General features: G+C 45.5%; 1 protein-coding gene across 3 annotated transcripts in view; it reads left to right on the top strand.

Moving 5' to 3' along the window:
• Positions 1–1,648: 1,648 nt before the first annotated feature.
• LOC139754749 (uncharacterized) overlaps positions 1,649–23,363 on the top strand; it is a 159,885-nt gene continuing 138,170 nt past the window's right edge. For 2 of the 3 annotated variants that reach the window (XM_071672504.1, XM_071672505.1), the window contains exon 1: positions 14,920–15,222. In XM_071672504.1, the coding sequence (XP_071528605.1) occupies positions 15,071–15,222 (152 nt within the window). In that variant the 5' untranslated portion in view covers positions 14,920–15,070. Of the gene's footprint in view, positions 1,786–9,018; positions 9,124–14,919; positions 15,223–23,363 lie in introns of those variants that run through there. The other variant, XM_071672507.1, reaches the window with a different exon arrangement.

The raw sequence follows: 23,363 nt of genomic DNA on the forward strand, positions 1-23,363 counted from the left end.
AAGGAAGATGTCTCCAAGGTCCTGAGGCTACGTTGCAGGAGAGAGAGAGGTTGCTGCTGAAGTCTATAGTTGTCCCTCAGTTAGGAGAGGATGTTGCTGAGGTCCCGAAGCAGTGTTGCAAGAGGAGGATGTGTTGCTGAGGTCCCAAGGCAGTGTTGCAAGAGGAGGATGTGTTGCTGAGGTCCCGAGGCAGTGTTGCAAGAGGAGGATGTGTTGCTGAGGTCCCGAGGCAGTGTTGCAAGAGGAGGATGTGTTGCTGAGGTCCCGAGGCAGTGTTGCAAAGAGGAGGATGTGTTGCTGAGGTGCCATGGTTGTGTGATGTTGCTAAGAGGCAGGTGATGAAGAGGCTTCATCGTAACAGCTCCTGCTGGAGGAATAGAGGAGCCATTATCCAGGTGGAACTGCTGAAGGAGGTGTACCAGACCCCCTGTCAGTGGGCTGAGGTTATTCGATGCGTATATCTGAAACCTAGAGTGTTTTCATTGACCCCTTTATGTCTGTGATGCTTTTGGTCCATGAGTTCTGCCTCTGTTCTTGATGGACAGCGAGGAGAGGTATCACGCAGGTGTAAAACTAAGATTGGCTAGGCTAGGGATTGATGGAGGAGACGTGAGGTCAGCCACGCTTCATAGAATGTGGATCAGGACTGCAGGGGAGAAGGGAGGGTGTGTGTTGGGGGTCATGTTTTCGTGATGAAGTATCAGTTGCTTCATATCTGGTTACTCTCGTGGGGAGAGTTCCATGTTAGGGGGTAGAATTGTTGCTACACAACTAGTCGTTCACACTGTGTTGTGGACACTGAACGAGGAAGAGGTAATTACCTCAGCCCCTTTCTTGTGGACGGGTGTCTTTTATTTCAGCGGTTAGTGGCACTGTAGTGGCTGGTTTTATTACAGTGGTTGGTGGCACTGTAGTGGCTGGTTTTATTACAGCGTCTAGTGGCACTGTAGTGACTGGTTTTATTACAGTGGTTAGTGTCACTGTAGTGGCTGGTTTTATTACAGTGGCTATTGGTACTGTAGTGGCTGGTTTTATTACAGTGGCTATTGGTACTGTAGTGGCTGGTTTTATTACAGTGGCTCGTATTGCTGCTGTAACTAGTTCTACAGGGTTAGTATTACTGTAGCAGATGGTGTAATTACAGCGATCAGTATTGCTCTAGTGGTTTGTAGTTCCACAGTAGTTAGGGAACCCCAAGCACCTAGTATTATTGTAGCGGTTAATGGTACTTTAGCAGGTAGTATTAATGAACAACAACCATTAACGTCCAAGATAGTGGACTACAGCGGTTATAGGGACTACAGCGGCAAACATTACTTATAGCGGAAAGTGGTACCACAGAAGCTAGTATTACTATGGTGCTTGTGGTACCAAAATGGATAGGATTACTATGGTGCCAATAGCACCACATTGACTAGTGCTAGTACAACAATTGTAAGTAGACGACCCAAAAACCACATTTGCTAGAAAAACTATTTTGGGGACTAATCCATTGGTTTAAAGGAAATTCTTATATCGAGATTATTCCCTGGACTTGGCATTAATAAAATATTTAATTAATCCCTTTAGTAGGCTCAGGGAAGTGGATAATTTCAAATACCGCGAAAAATCTTAATTTTACGCTCGTATCTTGCAATGTAACATGGCCGCGGCGCTCAAGTCGGTGTACACATAATTGCAGATCACCGAGAGGAATTCGACGAAAATCGAGGTCATTTATATATGAAAATCATTTCTGAGCAACCCATTCTGCCACTGATCACGTAATTGGCCTCGTAAACCCAAGTAAGTCTTGTAATTATTGCTTATATTGAAGTTTAAAGACTCGTTGGCTCATTTAACTCTCTCGTGCCACCCTTATATTAATTTATTTATATATTTATATTTATCTATACTGATTTTGATAGATTATAGACGTCATATAGATGATTTTGATAGATTATAGACGTCATATAGATGCCATTAGCACCGTGCAGGTGGTGCAACCTATGTCCTAAGGAGCCATCCACCAGCTGGCGACACCACCATAACCCATTAATAATTAATTAATTCATTTATTCATCGTTTAACCCGTGATTTAAATGAATTAATGGTCGTTTTAATGGAATTAAATGGTGTATCATGCTGCATAAATAGATAAAGGTAATTATAATGTCATTGACAAGTTTTTATGAGCCGTATTTGCTATGGTCAGCACCTTTGCCAAATCGTAGCTAATAAATAATTTTTTTTATCGTAAAAATAAAGTTTTTTAGTTATGTTATCAGCGAAAACAGGTCAAATAATTTCTTTATCGTAAAGATAAAGTACTTTACAGTTATGTTATCAGCGAAAGCAGGTCAAATAATTTCTTTATCGTAAAAATAAAGTACTTTACAGTTATGTTATCAGCGAAAACAGGTCAAATAATTTCTTTATCGTAAAGATAAAGTACTTTACAGTTTATCAGCGAAAACAGGTCAAATATTTTCTTTATCGTAAAGATAAAGTACTTTACAGGTATGTCATCAGCGAAAACAGGTCAAATAATTTCTTTATCGTAAAGATAAAGTACTTTACAGTTATGTTTATCAGCGAAAGCAGGTCAAAATACTATACAGGTGCTTGATAAAGAATAGTTTCATGTGTGTATTATTATTTTCATAATTTTATTTATTTAAGGCCAGAAAAAAAAGAGGCATTTGTTCACTACCGTCATAGCGCCTCTCTCTCTCTCTCTCTCTCTCTCTCTCTCTCTCTCTCTCTCTCTCTATCTATCTATCTATCTATCTATCTATCTCTCTCTATCTCTATCTATCTCTCTGGGGTTGGCGAGGCTTCTGATCTGGTCGGCCATTAATCATTTCATCCTCTTTCAGTGTTTTTCTGGATGCTTACCCACTTTCCTCGCTGAAATGTAAGAAATAAATGCCCAAAATGTATTGAGGAATTCTCGCTGAAATGTAAGAAATAAATGCCCAAAATGTATTGAGGAATTCTTGCTGAAATGTAAGAAATAAATGCTCAAAATGTATTAAGAAATTTTCGCTGAAATGGAAGTAATAAATGCCCAAAATGTATTGAGGAATTCTCACTGAAATGGAAGAAATAAATGCTCAAAATGTATTAAGAAATTCTCGCTGAAATGGAAGAAATAAATGCCCAAAATGTATTGAGGAATTCTCGCTGAAATGGAAGAAATAAATGCCCAAAATGTATTGAGGAATTCTCGCTGAAATGGAAGTAATAAATGCTCAAAATGTATTAAGAAATTCTCGCTGAAATGGAAGTAATAAATGCCCAAAATGTATTGAGGAATTAATGTGGCAGGTGAAAAGGCTGATATGAAGACACAAGGCTGAGCAACTAAATATTTTTTTTTCCTTTTTTAGTTAATTGTACCGACAGTTTCCACCCCATATTTTTTTTCCTTTTTTAGTTAATTGTACCGACAGTTTCCACCCCATATTTTTTTTCTTTTTTAGTTAATTGTACCGACAGTTTCCACCCCATATTTTTTTTCCTTTTTTAGGTAATTGTACCGACAGTTTCCACCCCCATAGAGACTGATTAATGGCTGAATGACCTAACAACCCTAAGTTAATAGATCCAGGAGCCTCCAAAAAAAAAAATTTGGATGTGGCGATCGTATATGAGAGACATTTCGTCATTTCTTTTTGGGCCGTAAAATGTTCAAATGGCGAGACATTTCTTTTGGGCCGTAAAATGTTCAAATGGCGAGACATTTCTTTTGGGCCGTAAAATGTTCAAATGGCGAGACATTTCTTTTGGGCTGTAAAAGAGTTCAAATGGCGAGACATTTCTTTTGGGCTGTAAAATGTTCAAATGGCGAGACATTTCTTTTGGGCCGTAAAATGTTCAAATGGCGAGACATTTCTTTTTGGGCCGTAAAATGTTCAAATGGCGAGACATTTCTTTTGGGCCGTAAAATGTTCAAATGGCGAGACATTTCTTTTGGGCCGTAAAATGTTCAAATGGCGAGACATTTCTTTTGGGCCGTAAAATGTTCAAATGGCGAGACATTTCTTTTGGGCCGTAAAATGTTCAAATGGCGAGACATTTCTTTTGGGCTGTAAAATGTTCAAATGGCGAGACATTTCTTTTGGGCCGTAAAATGTTCAAATGGCGAGACATTTCTTTTGGGCCGTAAAATGTTCAAATGGCGAGACATTTCTTTTGGGCCGTAAAAGGTTCAAATGGCGAGACATTTCTTTTGGGCCGTAAAATGTTCAAATGGCGAGACATTTCTTTTGGGCCGTAAAATGTTCAAATGGCGAGACATTTAGGCCGTAAAATGTTCAAATGGCGAGACATTTTTTTTGGGCCGTAAAATGTTCAAATGGCGAGACATTTCTTTTGGGCTGTAAAATGTTCAAATGGCGAGACATTTTAGGCCGTAAAATGTTCAAATGGCGAGACATTTAGGCCGTAAAATGTTCAAATGGCGAGACATTTTGGCCGTAAAATGTTCAAATGGCGAGACATCTAGGCCGTAAAATGTTCAAATGGCGAGACATTTAGGCCGTAAAATGTTCAAATGGCGAGACATTTAGGCCGTAAAATGTTCAAATGGCGAGACATTTAGGCTGTAAAATGTTCAAATGACGAGACATTTAGGCCGTAAAATGTTCAAAATGGCGAGACATTTTTATGGTGACAATGATCTTTTTCTGTCCTACATATTCGCCATTTCCCGCGTTAGCGAGGTAGCGTTAAGAACAGAGGACGGCCTTTTGAGGGAATATCCTCACTTGGCCCCCTTCTCTGTTCCTTCTTTTGGAACATTAATAAAAACGAGAGGAAAGGAAGGATTCCCAGAGCAAAGTGAAGAAGAGATAATAGAGTGTATGGTTGTATGATTATGAACTAAGCCAATGTATCTTTTTTCTCCTGAGTCATTAGGTCTAAAGTCCCGTGTGACTATTGACTACTGCTTCCCAGGGTGGTTTATCGTATTTATGTGACGTCACGAGTTAACGATCGTTAAAGATGTAGAGAGAACAACCCATTACCTATAAGCTAATGTATCTTTTTCTCCTTTGGCATTAGGTTTAAAGTCCCATGTGACTACTACTGACTGCTTCCCGAGGTGGTTTATCGTATTCAAGAAACGTTACGAGTTAACGATCGTTAAAGATGTATAGCGAACAACCCATTACCCATCTTGAGTCTGTTTGAGTCTTGATTGGAAGAATGGTTTAAGGTGGTTTATGGCAATGTTTCGCTCGCGATTTATTCATTGATGTGATTACGCAGGAAGACCTATGTTAATTAGGGTAAATGAATCCAAATAGGTTTAATTAAGGTGGTTTATGGCAATGTTTCGCTCGCGATTTATTCATTGATGTGATTACGCAGGAAGACCTATGTTAATTAGGGTAAATGAATCCAAATAGGTTTAATTAAGGTGGTTTATGGCAATGTTTCGCTCGCGATTTATTCATTGATGTGATTACGCAGGAAGACCTATGTTAATTAAGGTAAATGAATCCAAATAGGTTTAATTAAGGTGGTTTATGGCAATGTTTCGCTCGCGATTTATTCATTGATGTGATTACGCAGGAAGACCTATGTTAATTAGGGTTAATTAGGTTTTACGGACAAGACGAGGCGTATATAGTTCGAAACGTGAGAAACACTGTTCGAACACATGTTAAAATTGATAATTATTGGTAAAAGCCGCTGGGGGGGTGTTAAAAGGGTATTTTGAAGTGATATATATGAGGACAGTTTACGTTCGTGGGTTAAGATGTCTCCTTGACTGGAGTGGCTGAGCAAAAGCCCCTTAAGATAATTACGTTGGTTGATATGATTACATTTGTAATCATGTGCTGATGTGATTACAATTAGATCAGGCTACAGAGGTCGCATTGTCCGCTTGACTTGAGTCAAATGCTTTGAGCTAATGGTTCACACGTGAGCAGCTGTGTGAAGGTTTCACATCGGCCTCTCCTCATTTGCATAATCGTATGCATTCATCCCGTAATTTGAATGTTTATGATCAAATGTCTGGCGTCAGTGGCTGATGAACTTCATGTTTCAGCTCTCTGTGACCCATCTGGATCACAAATATGTTGTTATTCTGAAAGCGTTCTTGTGAAATGTCCCGTAAAGTTCGGGTAAGTGAATTGATCAATAGCGAATCTTGCTTTACGAGCCAACTCCACTTTCGAGAGAGTGAATTGCAATATTTTGGGCAATTTTATAAACTCAGAGACGTTTAATGTTGTCATAAAATTGCTACTTCATCACTGACAGCCGTGAGATGTTCAATTGATATCCTTCACTTCCGTGAGATGTTCAATTGATATTCTTCACTTCCGTGAGATGTTCAATTGATATCCTTCACTTCCGTGAGATGTTCAATTGATCCTTCACTTCCGTAAGATGTTCAATTGATCCTTCACTTTCGTAATATGTTCAATTGATATCCTTCACTTCCGTAAGTTGTTCAATTGATCCTTCACTTCCGTAATATGTTCAATTGATATCCTTCACTTCCGTAAGTTGTTCAATTGATCCTTCACTTCCGTAAGATGTTCAATTGGTCCTTCACTTCCGTAATATGTTCAACTGATATCCTTCACTTCCGTAAGATGTTCAATTGATCTTTCACTTTCGTAATAAAGTTCATATAACATGACGCACATTGTTCATATATACGACACAGTGGGCCAAGCATCTCTCAAAACATTTTTTTAAAATCGTGACCCGTAATTACCAACATTTTAAAAGAGCACAAGCGACATTTTCTTTGGGAATGAAAAATGAGCACAAGCGACATTTTCTTTGGGAATGAAAAATGAGCACAAGCGACATTTTCTCCTGGAATGAAAATGAGCACAAGCGACATTTTCTCCTGGAATGAAAATGAGCACAAGCGACATTTTCTTTGGGAATGAAAAATGAGCACAAGCGACATTTTCTCCTGGAATGAAAATGAGCACAAGCGACATTTTCTTTGGGAATGAAAATGAGCGCAAGCGACATTTTCTTTGGGAATGAAAATGAGCACAAGCGACATTTTCTTTGGGAATGAAAAATGAGCACAAGCGACATTTTCTCCTGGAATGAAAATGAGCACAAGCGACATTTTCTTTGGGAATGAAAATGAGCACAAGCGACATTTTCTTTGGGAATGATGTATGGCTATATGGCCTTGGACGGTGGTGGTTGGGTGGGGTAATGACAGCATTTCCAATTCCAAGACCCGTGCAGTTCCTCGAACCGCCTCGGCACCACACCAACACGGCTCTAACGGGTCTAAGACGCAGGCAAAAATGGACTTTTGTCCCTAAGACTTGAGACCTCAACCTTCTCCATGACGCCAGTGTCGCTCGCTACTGAGCGATGGGTGTGTGCGTCAGGCATCATCAGAAACCATAACTTAGGCGTCTTCGAACGTGTGTTTAAAATATATGTTTGTGGTTTTGATTCGCAGCTGTTTTTTTTTACATTTTGTCTGTATTTTCGTAATTCCTCTTCGTGATTTCTTCAATTTCGTGTTGTGGTTATGATTGTACTGTTTTCTGTCATTTTTTTTTACCCCAAAAATGATTCCTCCTTCGCTCCGGGATCTTACAGCGACTCTCCCCCCAAGGGACACACTCGCGTTTGGGAACCGCTCCTGTATACCTTCTCTATGAGCTTTATAATTTAGCTGTCGCAGATGATTACAACGAAACAGACAAATGTTGAGAGGGAAGTGATTAATAGTATGATTTGATTGACCGTTCTTGATTAACAGCAATGTTATTGAAGTATAGCATGTTTTCTCATAGGATGAACACAAGCCTAGTGAAGTATAGCATGTTTTCTCATAGGATGAACACAAGCCTAGTGAAGTATAGCATGTTTTCTCATAGGATGAACACAAGCCTAGTGAAGTATAGCATGTTTTCTCATAGGATGAACACAAGCCTAGTGAAGTATAGCATGTTTTCTCATAGGATGAACACAAGCCTAGTGAAGTATAGCATGTTTTCTCATAGGGTGAACACAAGCCTAGTGAAGTATAGCATGTTTTCTCATAGGGTTGAACACAAGCCTAGTGAAGTATAGCATGTTTTCTCATAGGATGAACACAAGCCTAGTGAAGTATAGCATGTTTTCTCGTAGTTAGGGTTGAACACAAGCATAGTCAAGTTTGGGGTGGTAGTTCTGTGGTGAAATAACAGAACGGCATCCATTGAATTATGGGTAGTGATGATAGTAATCTTGCTGCAAGATAGAAGTGAAGATATGGCACGGGTCGGGTGTTCCATTACTGGCACGGGTCGTAGGTGTTCCATTACTGGCACAGGTCGGGTGTTCCATTATTTCCACGGGTCGGGTGTTCCATTACTGGCACAGGTCGGGTGTTCCATTACTGGCACGGGTCGTAGGTGTTCCATTACTGGCACAGGTCGGGTGTTCCATTATTTCCACGGTCGGGTGTTCCATTACTGGCACAGGTCGGGTGTTCCATTATTTCCACGGGTCGGGTGTTCCATTACTGGCACAGGTCGGGTGTTCCATTACTGGCACAGGTCGGGTGTTCCATTATTTCCACGGGTCGGGTGTTCCATTACTGGCACGGGTCGGGTGTTCCATTATTTCCACGGGTCGGGTGTTCCATTACTGGCACGGGTCGTAGGTGTTCCATTATTTCCACGGGTCGGGTGTTCCATTACTTCCACGGGTCGGGTGTTCCATTACTGGCACGGGCCGTAGGTGTTCCATTACTTCCACGGGTCGGGTGTTCCATTACTGGCACGGGCTGTATGTAGGTGGGTTGTATGTATGTCTTCTGTGTAAGATGTGCAGTAGCCCCAGGGCAAGTGGACCACACTGGTACATGTACTGCTGCCCCTGTGTTGAGATAGATATAAATTATGTACCCCCATTGTTTATATCTATGAATTATGTACCCCCATTGTTTATATCTATAAATTATGTACCCCTATTGTTTATATCTATAAATTATGTACCCCTATTGTTTATATCTATAAATTATGTAACCCCATTGTTTACTTCCAGGTGTGTCTGTGTCTCGCACGTAGCTGACGTACGTCCCCTCCGTCGCTGGAGCGGATAGAAGACTGGATGAGCGTGTCCCTCGACGAGGACCGGCCATCGAACGAGGTTAGACTAACCTTTGGATCCGTTGTAACTAGAAAATGGCAGAAGTGCATAATTTACTCGTCTTCCTCTCTTCTAACCTCCATTACCCTCATACTCCGACTCGTGTGTCGTTTGATTTCATGATCACAAGTCATTACAGTCACTTTTAATGCTCTCATAAGAGTCTTTGTCATGGTAAATGCCAGTTATGGATGGAATTAATCATTAATCATCAGGAATATACGATCTTAATGATCATAACATTGCTTGCGTCTGGGTCTACACATTAAGACGAGTCTACCATGCTCTCCGTCGGTATAGAAAATGGAAGTCTTCGATTCGGGGGGAACTTCGATATTACTGGTGTTGATGGTGGTGGCCACAGACCTGTGCTCTTTTCTTCTTGGCCATGCGCCTCCTGCCTGCTGTGGCCACACGGCTCCTGACCCGCTGTGGCCAAGGCTCCTTCCCTGCTGCAGGGGTGGGACATAATACCTTTATCTTGCCGATGAATACGACGGCTCCAGCTTCTAGAACTAAGAGACGACAACATAAGGCTTTCCCTGGAAGAGAGAGAGAGAGAGAGAGAGAGAAGAGAGAGAGAGAGAGAGAGAGAGAGAGAGAGAGAGAGAGAGATCTACTGCCTGACCCATGTGAAGATGGACGTGTGTGAGCACTTAAGCTACTATTTCTTTTCTTTGTTTTCCTCCTCCTGCTCTCACGATGGCGCCACACACACACACACACACACACACACACACACACCGCCCGGCGCGACGATGCTGTTGGCGCGCTCATACGCCGCGTGCCAAGTCCCTCCTCCACCAACCCCTCCCCCCCCTCCCCAACAGAACCCCGATGCCCATCTATGTAAAATGATAAGTTTATGAACGCTCGTTGTATGTTTTGGACAATCGCATTTTTACCAAATGGCGTCCAAGCTTCGTCTCTTCGATGTATATCAACTGACTGTTATATTTCTCTCTTGTGTCTCCCCTGATGATGTGATTATGACACGAAAGTGCACTTGGGAACTTTTCGTGTTTCATTTTCCCCCGTGGACTCATAGGAATATCTTGATAACGCGCAAAATTGTGATCCTTTCCAATATATATATATATATATATATATATATATATATATATATATATATATATATATATATATATATATATATATATATTTTACTATTCGCCATTTCCCGCGTCAGCGAGGTATCGCTAAAAACAGAGGACTGGGCCTTTGAGGGAATATCCTCACCTGGCCCCCTTCTCTGTTCCTTCTTTTGGAAAATTAAAAAAAAAAAAGAGATGGGAGGATTTCCAGCCCCCCCTCAGCTCCCTCCCCTTTTAGTCGCCTTCTACGACACGCAGGGAATACGTGGCAAGTATTCTTTCTCCCCCTATCCCCAAATCTGGTTTATAACCCGGTAACTTCAGCCTTCCTGAAGGTGGGGAAGTTTTCGTAAGTAATGGCGTGTGTGTCTCAGGGGGTCGAGGTGGGGAGGGGGCGAGCGAGGCTGCAGTTGACCTGTCCAGATGCAGTGATAACCACAGGGGTCATAGATGCAGTGATAAGGGCCACAGATGCAGTGATAGACACAAGGGAAGGTCATAGATGAAGTGATAAGGGCCATAGATGCAGTGATAGACAAGGGAAGGTCATAGATGCAGTGATAAGGGTCATAGATGCAGTGATAGACACAAGGGAGGGTCATAGATGCAGTGATAGACACAAGGGAGGGTCATAGATGCAGTGATAGACACAAGGGAGGGCCATAGATGCAGTGATAGACACAAGGGAGGGTCATAGATGCAGTGATAGACACAAGGGAGGGTCATAGATGCAGTGATAGACACAAGGGAGGGTCATAGATGCAGTGATAGACTCAAGGGAGGGCCATAGATGCAATGATAGACACAAGGGAGGGCCATAGATGCAGTGATAGACACAAGGGAGGGCCATAGATGCAGTGATAGACACAAGTGAGGGTCATAGATGCAGTGATAGACACAAGGGAGGGCCATAGATGCAGTGATAGACACAAGGGAGGGCCATAGATGCAGTGATAGACACAAGGGAGGGCCATAGATGCAATGATAGACACAAGGGTGGGTCATAGATGCAATGATAAACACAAGGGAGGGCCATAGATGCAGTGATAGACACAAGGGAGGGTCATAGATGCAGTGATAGACACAAGGGAGGGCCATAGATGCAATGATAGACACAAGGGTGGGTCATAGATGCAATGATAAACACAAGGGAGGGCCATAGATGCAGTGATAGACACAAGGGAGGGTCATAGATGAAGTGATAAGGGCCATAGATGCAGTGATAGACACAAGGGAGGGTCATAGATGCAGTGATAGACACAAGGGTGGGTCATAGATGAAGTGATAAGGGCCATAGATGCAGTGATAGACACAAGGGAGGGCCATAGATGCAATGATAGACACAAGGGTGGGTCATAGATGCAATGATAAACACAAGGGAGGGCCATAGATGCAGTGATAGACACAAGGGAGGGCCATAGATGCAGTGATAGACACAAGGGAGGGCCATAGATGCAGTGATAGACACAAGGGAGGGTCACAGATGCAGTGATAGACACAAGGGAGGGCCATAGATTCAGTGATAAACACAAGGGAGGGCCATAGATGCAGTGATAGACACAAGGGAGGGCCATAGATGCAATGATAGACACAAGGGAGGGTCATAGATGCAGTGATAGACACAAGGGAGGGCCATAGATGCAGTGATAAACACAAGGGAGGGAACTTCGCACAGTCTATGGGAGACTGACCATTTCTCGATGCATGGTGTAAAAATATCGGTAACTGGGCTTTGACGGAAGCCATGGGGTTACTATGATCAAGTAACCATGGCCTTACTGAGTTAAACCATTGATCGTTATCGCGATAAATAGGGCTTCAGTTGAGAGTGTAGTTACCCCCCTCACTTATCATAACAACTATGGCTTCTTTGAGAATATACTCTTAGCCCTAATTCATTTACGATAAATGATAAATGATTAAGCAGGACATTCACGATAATTTTAAGGAAAATCGTCTTTTTTTATCTATTTATTCACATTATGGACTGTATAACATGTGGCAATTACCAGTATTTGTTATTTTTTTTAATTTTTCCCCTGAAATTATCACTCAATTATCAATAAATTTAGAATAATCTGAATTGCTCTGACTTGGTGAATTTGAAACAGGCGAGTGTTGCCTGTGTGGGGACCATGGTCTGCCTACGTGAACCATACACCAGATGGTGTTGACTGATAATTTTTTCTTCCCCCGGGGTTGTTAGATCCTATCAATGCTAGTTTGATGTGGAACGACCTCGAACGACAGTGGCAGTTGATTGGCCCACGACCCAGCGAACCTAACCAATCATTAGGGCAAGGGAAAAAAGGTGGGTGGTTGGGGGGGATGCTATTTCGTGTGTGGCGGGTAGCGACGGATATGAAGGCAAGCAAGTATGAATATGTACATATGTATATATGTATATGTCTGTATGTGTATATGTTGATATGTATGTATGTATGTATATATGTGTGTATGTGAGTGGATGGGCCATTCTTCGTCTGTTTCCTGGTGCTACCTCGTTGACGCGGGAAACAGCGATTAAGTATAATAATGATAATAAATAATAATAATAATAATAATAAATAATAATAATAATGATAAGTAATATTTATTATTTTTTTTAAATTATTTTATTATTTATATATATATATATATATATATTTTATATATAAATATATAATATATATAAATTTATATATATATATAATATTATAAATATATATGTGGTGTGTGTGTGTGTGTGTGTAAGACTAAATGAGGTATATATGTAGCAGAAATTGAACTGTCAAACTGACCCGCGCTGTAGACACACACACACACACACACAAAACAAACACAACACAACACACACACACACACACACACACACACACACCATTTACAATTCAGTTAGGTTGACACATCAGCGTTGTCCCCCAGGGCTCACGTTTCTCTCCATGCGGTCTTCTTGTCGTATCTTCCTCCCTCCCGTTTTTTGTTTAGTAACCCACCATGGTCCGTTTTTTTTTTTTTTTTTCTTATAGGCTCTCCTGTAAGGCTGTGCTCCAATCAGTAGCAGGGTAATGGCGGACTCCTTTGGGGAAGAGAAGTTCCAAGATGATATTTGTACCCCTTGTTATGACGAGGCCCATCCACTCATATACACATATACATGAACGCCCACACACGCACATATACATACATATACATATCAATATATATACATACACATTCACAGGCATATACATAAACGCCCACACACGCACATATACATACATATACATATCAACACATATACCTACACATTCACAGACATATACATATATATATACACGTGTACATATTCATACTTGCTTGCCTTTTCATCCATTCCCGTCGCTACCCCGTCCCACTGGAAACAGCATCGCTACCCCCTGCTTCAGCGAGGTAGCGCCAGGAGATACGGTATAGGGTCATGGGAAGAAGGGGGGATGGGGGGGAGAGATGAAGGAGGACTAGATGTGGGATCATTCGTAATTGTGGAGAGAGAGAGAGAGAGAGAGAGAGAGAGAGAGAGAGAGAGAGAGAGAGAGAGAGAGAGAGAGAGAGATGTGGGTGGGTCTGGTAGAATACAGGATGTAGGACGCCATCCCAGGCAAAGAGAACCTGTCCTACATGGTCAGCACAGCTGGAGGCATCTCAGCCAGGGGGAAATTGGAAGCCCCCGGCTTTTTGGGGGGGGGGGGAATTCCGGCGATGGAGCTGAGCCGGGATGACGTCTTATGTATACGTCGCCCAGCAGGAGGTTATACAGAGCATGCTCTGTGGTGTATACATGAAGCATAGTGTGGTACATGGCTCACGGGGGGGGGGGGGGGTTGTGTGTTGTCAGAGGCTGGCTTAATAACACGTGTGTGTGTGTGTGTGTGTGTGTCTGTGTGTGTGTGTGTGTGTGTCTGTGTGTATGCGTGTGTGTGTGTGGTGTGTGTGTGTGTGTGTGTGGTTGTGTGTGTGTGTCCCACTGAAATAGTCATGTCTGTGAACACGTCATCTGTGTATGTCTGCATGTTTGTGTGTGTGTGTGTGTGGTATGTTTACTTGTGTTTGCGTGTGAGAGTGCGTGGGCATGAGAGTAATGCAAAGGCTCTCACATAAAAAATTTAGCATTATTAACATAAATTGTAGCGTTATTAACATAAATTTAGCGTTTTTAACATTTGCTATCATAGCGGATGCCAGGCTGCGAGAATATATATTACGGTTTCGACAGTTTTACAGTTCACCGTGTTTTGTTGGCTTTGAGACGATGCATAGCGCTATGACAGCGCCTCTGAACCCACCACCACGGACATTATCTTCTCTGCGTCCTTCACGGCAGCTGCGAGGTGCGTCTCGGCAAAATATCAGCCGTTTTGATTGGATATTTGACCGATGGTGGGAGCAGATAGACACACACACATCCCTCCCTGGCCTCACCTTGTATAGAAAACGGGTCCACCTGGCGCAGGCGGAACATACTCCGACGGTCGTCTGCAAACCGCGCTGTCGCTGTACGATATAAACATGTCACTCTGCCTACCATCGTAAGACACGTCTATATATTTAAATCATCCTCTCTCATAAGTATATCAAAAATCGTTTTTTTTATGAGATCTACCATTGGTAATGGCGCTTCTGTCCTCAGCGAGAAGGGATAGTGTTGGCGTACGACAACTTCGCGAGGAAGGAGGAAGGCAGCATCTCGCGGAGTCGCGATAATCAAAACAGTTGAGATCGGACAGTGGTGGGGTGAGGACACGTGATCTCGGGCGGTCCGGACAATGAGACTCTTGGTATAAATTGACCTGAACGGAAGGTCGTCCATTTTCAAGAGACACTACCCTCTCTCGCATCGGTTGACGTACGCCACCATGAGTCGCAACAGCTCGGGACCGTCCCTGAAGAAGAAATTCGTGGGTCTTATACGACAGATCTCCCAGCCAGGCGGGTCGCAGGGCCTCGGCAGCGACCAGCACCAGACCATCCCTCGACCAGACACCTTCATTCATAAGTACCTGCAAGGGTAAGTGTTGGAAGAGCGGCTTTCGTACACCCCCATGTGTGTTGTCCACAGCAACCCTTCTCAGGTAGATGGGCCGCGCCTCCTCCTTCCCCTCCCTCGCTTGCAAGGAGGAGTGGAGCGAGCAGATGGCATTGGTGAAGAAGTAGGCGCGTTGGTGGGCACGGAGGAGCAAAAATATATATATATATATAAAAAGGGGGATCTTGTCCCTCCACCACCTGTCGTGGAAGACGATTGGGCTACTGTACCTCACAAACACACCTTAATGTGTAGTTCAAGTTTCATACAGGTCGCCTGCTATGGCCCCATGATAGGTTATATGTGGTAAGAGAAATATATATTTTTCTTTTTCTCTTCTTCGTGAGAGTCAACTTTTCGCTTTTGGTTCACATTGTTTGGTATTTATCGCATCGTACACATGGGTGCTGTAACCGTGGTTGCTGTGGGTGTGTTACAGGGAGAGTTTTACACTCGTGTAACACTTGGCTGTACTTCCTTTGACCCTCGTGTGCTTTTGTTACAGCAATTCAGTCATCGTACCACTGTAATTGTTGTGCTTTTGTGCAACACCTGTTTTGCTGCATTTGTACTTTTTTTGGGGTAACACCTGTACTGTTCGGGTGTACTCTGTGGGTAACACCTGTACTGTTCGGGTGTACTCTGTGGGTAACACCTGTACTGATCGGGTGTACTCTGTGGGTAACACCTGTACTGATCGGGTGTACTCCGTGGGTAACACCTGTACTGATCGGGTGTACTCTGTGGGTAACACCTGTACTGTTCGGGTGTACTCTGTGGGTAACACCTGTACTGATCGGGTGTACTCTGGGTAACACCTGTACTGTTCGGGTGTACTCTGTGGGTAACACCTGTACTGATCGGTTGTACTCTGTGGTGTTACACCTGTACTGACCTGTGTTGTACTTTGGGTAACACCTGTACTGATCGGGTGTACTCTGTGGGTAACACCTGTACTGATCGGGTGTACTCTGTGGGTAACACCTGTACTGATCGGGTGTACTCCGTGGGTAACACCTGTACTGAACTATGTTGTACTTTGGGTAACACCTGGTTGGCTGCATGTTGTACTTCACATAACACCTTTATTGCTATACAAGCGTGGTTAACGGTGCTGTATTTTTTTTCTTAGCACAGTACATTGTCACGCTTACATACAGTACTCACTGGCGCCCTCACACACACACACACACACACACACACACACACACACACACACACACCCTGTATAACATCTGTAGGTTGTACCCTAATAACCTTAGATTCTGTCGGCACCACAGCCCACCCTCACCCGTCATTCCAGATTAGAATAATTCATTGGTGGACGTGTACACACAGGCATGCGACAGCGTGGGTGGACGTGGGCAAGTACAAAGTGTACACTGGGTACAGTTCATGGACAGAGGAAGGTGACAGGTGGGCCCAAGGACCTGGGGGAACCTTATTAGGTTTGGAAATGGGTGGTTAGCGTTACCGGCAGTTTGGGGACAATGTTGAGAAGCAATTCAGTACATTTAAGTACATACGTTGTTATTGCTAGATGGAGGGAGTATATCGTGTATAAGGTATATGATATACAGAATATACTGTCTGCGTTACAGTGTGTGTTACAGCATTGATATTAATGCTAGAGGGGTCGGAATATATCGTGTATTAGGTATATGATATACAGAATATACTGTCTGCGTTACAGTGTGTGTTACAGCATTGATATTAATGCTAGAGGGGTCGGAATATATCGTGTATAGGTATATGATATACAGAATATACTGTCTGCGTTACAGTGTGTTACAGCATTGATATTAATGCTAGAGGGGTCGGAATATATCGTGTATTAGGTATATGATATACAGAATATACTGTCTGCGTTACAGTGTGTGTTACAGCATTGATATTAATGCTAGAGGGGTCGGAATATATCGTGTATTAGGTATATGATATACAGAATATACTGTCTGCGTTACAGTGTGTGTTACAGCATTGATATTAATGCTAGAGGGGTCGGAATATATCGTGTATTAGGTATATGATATACAGAATATACTGTCTGCGTTACAGTGTGTGTTACAGCATTGATATTAATGTTAGAGGGGTCGGAGTATATCGCATACAAGGTATATGACGTACAGAATATACTCTCACCGTTACAGATTGTGTTACAAGATATATCGCACACAGGAATACAGAGTGACGGTGTGTGTCAATACAGAACGAGTACACAATACAGCGTATTGCTCCGCCCAGGATCTGAAACTGTGGATCGGGAAGTTATTCGACAATATTATTATTATTATTATTATTATTATTATTATTATTATTATTATTGTTATCATTAATATTTTTGTTGTTTTTATTAACCATTTGGTCGCCCTGCTCATGGTGCACCAGCTCTCTCTCTCTCTCTCTCTCTCTCTCTCTCTCTCTCTCTCTCTCCTCTTCTCTCTCTCTCTCTCTCTCTCTCTCTCTCTCTCTCTCTCTCTCTCTCTCCCCACAACCACAACGGGATGTTGTGGGCGTTCGTCTGTATCGCTTGTGATACAGACACAGGAGACCCGACACCCCCGGAGCTGAGCTGCTCTGGGGTGGTGGTGGTTGTTAGGGGGGGGGGGGGGTGTAGTGTACGTTTAGCAGTGTCCTGTAACCTGTCGAGTGTCACTGTAACGTATGACGTATTTCCGTACCGACGGTGTTGTGTGGGGGTTTACGTCGTCTGTGCTTCGTTGAGGCCTGTATTTTCTCCAGCGCTACAACAGCCCCCCTCTCCCCCCCATTTTTTTCCCACGGTTCTTTCCCAATCTCTCTCTCTCTCTCTCTCTCTCTCTCTCTCTCTCTCTCTCGTGGGCAAGCTGGCGGCGATAGAGGACTGTGGTTCGAGGGCCAAATCTGCAGGGAAGAGAGAGAGAGAGAGAGAGGAGAGAGAGAGAGAGAGAGAGAGAGAGAGGTTGGGGAGGGAGGGGGGTGTGACTGGGGGTCCGGTGTCCGGTGTCTGGCCGGAAAATCGGACATTTTGGCCGACAAGGTTTCGGTTGCCATCGTGTGCATGACGCTTACCTTCGCTGATATGTGTCTATTGTGTTAGGGGTGGGGGGGGGGGAGATAGATAGTGCTAGATTTTTCGACGTGGCGACCATTTTTGGACGTAGCGACCATTTTTGGACGTAGCGACCATTTTTGGACGTAGCGACCATTTTTGGACGTAGTGACCATTTTTCGACGTAGCGACCATTTTTCGACGTAGCGACCATTTTTAGACTTAGCGACCATTTTTCGACGTAGCGACCATTTTTCGACGTAGCGACCATTTTTGGACGTAGCGACCATTTTTGGACGTAGCGACCATTTTCTAAGGTTTTTTTTTTTTGGGGGGGGCACGCGCGAGGTGAGCAAGAGAGGCAGTATTAAGGAACTGCAAAGTCACGTGTGATGGCTATTCAGGTCCCCTGAGAGCCAGGTGTGTACACGGTCGCCCAGGTGTTAAGTCCACTGTAGCAGGTGTAAGTCCACTGTAGCAGGTGTAAGTCCACTGTAGCAGGTGTAAGTCCACTGTAGCTGGTGTAAGTCCGCTGTAGCAGGTGTGAGTCCACTGTAGCAGGTGTAAGTCCACTGTAGCAGGTGTGAGTCCACTGTAGCAGGTGTAAGTCCGCTGTAGCAGGTGTGAGTCCACTGTAGCAGGTGTAAGTCCACTGTAGCAGGTGTGAGTCCACTGTAGCAGGTGTAAGTCCACTGTAGCAGGTGTGAGTCCACTGTAGCAGGTGTCAGTCCGCTGTAGCAGGTGTAAGTCCACTGTAGCAGGTGTCAGTCCGCTGTAGCAGGTGTAAGTCCACTGTAGCAGGTGTCAGTCCGCTGTAGCAGGTGTAAGTCCACTGTAGCAGGTGTAAGTCCACTGTAGCAGGTGTGAGTCCACTGTAGCAGGTGTAAGTCCACTGTAGCAGGTGTCAGTCCACTGTAGCAGGTGTCAGTCCACTGTAGCAGGTGTAAGTCCACTGTAGCAGGTGTAAGTCCACTGTAGCAGGTGTGAGTCCACTGTAGCAGGTGTCAGTCCACTGTAGCAGGTGTGAGTCCACTGTAACAGGTGTAAGTCCACTGTAGCAGGTGTCAGTCCACTGTAGCAGGTGTGAGTCCACTGTAGCAGGTGTAAGTCCACTGTAGCAGGTGTAAGTCCACTGTAGCAGGTGTAAGTCCACTGTAGCAGGTGTGAGTCCACTGTAGCAGGTGTCAGTCCACTGTAACAGGTGTAAGTCCACTGTAACAGGTGTAAGTCCACTGTAACAGGTGTAAGTCCACTGTAGCAGGTGTAAGTCCACTGTAGCAGGTGTAAGTCAAGAGTCTGGGGTATTTGGGGGTATTCTGTAGTTGTGGGTGGGAGGTGGGGGTGTTTCTGGGGCGGTTGCCACCTCTTTTGGTGGCAGTGGCAGCAACAGAGGACTTCGAGATGGTTCTTGACGTATTATACGATAGACGACTCCGGTGGATGTAGGATAGACGGAGCGGTTGTGGATAGATCGTCAATGAGTGGATAGATGGTTAGATGATTGAATGAATGGTTAGATGAACGCGGAACATAGTTTTCGTTGTTTGAGGGCATAGTGGTCAGGGGCCAAAGACCACAGAGAAGGCACGAGTTCCAAATGCCTAACCCAGACACATTGTGTACAACCACTACCCCTGACCACAGACACCTGCTGTACACCGACTACCCCTGACCACAGACACCTGCTGTACAACCACAACCCCTGACCACAGACACCTGCTCTGTACAACCACTAACCCCTGACCACAGACACCTGCTGTACAACCACTAACCCTGACCACAGACACCTGCTCTGTACAACCACTACCCCTGACCACAAACACCTGCTGTACACCCAGTACCCCTGACCACAGACACCTGCTGTACAACCACTACCCCTGACCACAGACACCTGCTGTACAACCACTACCCCTGACCACAGACACCTGCTGTACAACCACTACCCCTGACCACAGACACCTGCTGTACAACCACTAACCCCTGACCACAGACACCTGCTGTACAACCACTACCCCTGACCACAGACACCTGCTGTACACCCACTAACCCCTGACCACAGACACCTGCTGTACAACCACTAACCCTGACCACAGACACCTGCTGTACAACCACTACCCCTGACCACAGACACCTGCTGTACAACCACTACCCCTGACCACAGACACCTGCTGTACACCCACTAACCCCTGACCACAGACACCTGCTATGTACAACCACTAACCCCTGACCACAGACACCTGCTGTACAACCACTACCCCTGACCACAGACACCTGCTGTACACCCACTAACCCCTGACCACAGACACCTGCTATGTACACCCACTAACCCCTGACCACAGACACCTGCTGTACAACCACTAACCCCTGACCACAGACACCTGCTGTAACACCCACATACCCCTGACCACAGACACCTGCTGTACAACCACTAACCCCTGACCACAGACACCTGCTATGTACAACCACTAACCCCTGACCACAGACACCTGCTGTACAACCACTACCCCTGACCACAGACACCTGCTGTACAACCACTAACCCCTGACCACAGACACCTGCTGTACAACCACTAACCCCTGACCACAGACACCTGCTGTACAACCACTACCCCTGACCACAGACACCTGCTGTACAACCACAACCCCTGACCACAGACACCTGCTCTGTACAACCACTACCCCTGACCACAGACACCTGCTGTACAACCACTAACCCCTGACCACAGACACCTGCTGTACAACCACTAACCCCTGACCACAGACACCTGCTGTACAACCACAACCCCTGACCACAGACACCCGCTGTACAACCACAACCCATTAATAGAGATGATATGGTAGGTATAATTAAGCACGTACAGTTGTTACGGTGCCAGAAGGAACCACGATGTATATAACAAGCAGTTACCTCGTTACCCTCTCTCCTGAAATCGCGACGTAGATGTAGTCGGTAATTGGATTAATATTTACGCTTGATCGCGTCTCTCGCTCTTAGACTCCTCCTCTCCCACCTCCTCCTCCTCCTCCTCCCCAGGAACTGGGGTTGGTGGGGTGAGAGAGAGAGAGAGAGAGAGAGAGAGAGAGAGAGAGAGAGAGAGAGAGAGAGAGAGAGAGAGAGAGAGAGAGAGAGACTAAGTGGGGAAGGTGACAGTGGGAGCAATGTTTACCCATGTATTGACCCCACCCTGGACAGCTTTGACCGACCCTCCCTCTGTGTGTGTGTAAGAAGAGGTTGCCCTGAGTGTGTGGTGTGTGTGTGTGTGTGTGTGTGTGTGGTGGAGGTCGCGAAGGTAATCAGCTGGTAGGTGGTAGGTGGACGGGTCAGGACGGGAGGAGGTGGTGTCCGAGGGGGTTTAGGTAAGGTAGGCCGCGCACATCCCTTAATCAGCTGGTGGTGGTCGAGGTCCCCAGCCTCCCTTCCTCCCTCTCCCTCACACACTCACTCACACACTCACTCACTCACTCACACTCTCCCACACGTCACCCTGCGATGCGTTCAGGCAAGCCTCTTTCGCATGGTGGGTGCTCCCGGTACGCAGACGTGGTCCGATCGTGTCGGAAAGGACCATTCGTCCCGGTGAGCAGACGTGGTCCGCGCGTGTCGGAAAGGACCATTCGTCCCGGCCCACGTAGACGTGGTCAGTTTGTGTCAGAAAGGACCATTCGCCCAGGCGCACGTAGCGCCCCGCCTCACCTCCCTGCTTAACTGCCCAGACGCCCTTAATTACTCGTATCGGCTCCCACCAACAGCTCAGTTCAACCAAACGACTCACTGAGGAAGTCAGCGGTGAGCACCCGGAAGCTTCAAGTGGGGGAGAGGATTTACCCAGTGGGTGAAGGGGAGGATTTACACAGTGGGTACAGCAGCCGACGACCCCCTTCCAGGGCCACAGGACTCGAGAGGACCTGACCCTCTCTCCAACTGTCGGCTTGGCGAACGGTGTCGACTCCTTCAGGAGCGACGCTGGTTTCCCCAGCACACGAGAACCGTTGTACCCAGTCCTCATCTCCACTCCTCGTGTGTGTGTGTGTGTGTGTGTAGGTAGGTCTTGCGATACAGCGTCTGTCGCACTCGACGCATCTGTCTGTACCGCGCCTGTACACGCAGCCTCTCGCGTTGTTGGCCCTCAAGCGCCCTTGCCGTGGCCGATCCACCGACGACCTGATCCTCGACCGATTCGCTCCGCAACGGAGCAGCTTCACGCACGCCCAAGGGGCTGAGCGAGTGAGTGAGTGAGGGAGGGACGACGAAGTGGTGTCAAACGAGCGCCACTTGTTCACTGGGTCCTCCTCAGCGCCTCACAGTTTGCCTGCTCGTCGGACGGGCTGACGGACGGAAGGCGTCTATCGTCTGACATATGTGTGAGGGGCGTCCCCCGCGCGAGGGGCCGGTCAGAGACAGACAGAGGACCTCCCTCCCTTTTTCTGTCTCTCTCTCCACACACACACACACCATCCACCGGGACCACGAAGTGGACGAGACCACGTCTCCACACACACACACAACACACACACACACACACACACACACACACACACACACACACACACACACCACACACACACCACACACACCACCACACACGACCACGACTCCACACACAACACTCTCTCCACTCTCTCTCTCTCTCTCTCTCTCCTGAACCCAGCCCGCCAACACCACCTTCAGCACAACACAGCGGGGAGAGAGAGAGAGAGAGAGAGAGAGAGAGAGAGAGAAGAGAGAGAGAGAGAGAGAGGCGCTCTGGGCAGTGCAACAAGCAGCGTCTGCCATCGCATCTCTCGTGTCGTCTCCCCCAATCAACCTATTCATTTGGAGACTCTGCTTGAAAACCCAACATCACCACTGTGAATGCTCGTAGTGGGACAGCGTTGAGCACACGAGCGGGCCTCTGGACACAGCAATCCAGAACTTCCAGGGGGAACCAACCTCCATCTCCCACTGAAAGAAGGGCACTGTGAGAAGGTGTGTTCTTCAACCTCACTGTGATCGGGAGCTGGACTGGCACATCCCTATCCCTGTCTCTCCCTCCCTCCCCAACACCTGTGGTTGTTGATGGTGGCTCAGGCTTGTAGACTCATAACCTGTTACC

The sequence above is a fragment of the Panulirus ornatus genome, chromosome 17, assembly GCF_036320965.1.
Source record: "Panulirus ornatus isolate Po-2019 chromosome 17, ASM3632096v1, whole genome shotgun sequence".
NCBI classification, from domain to species: Eukaryota; Metazoa; Arthropoda; class Malacostraca; order Decapoda; family Palinuridae; genus Panulirus; species Panulirus ornatus.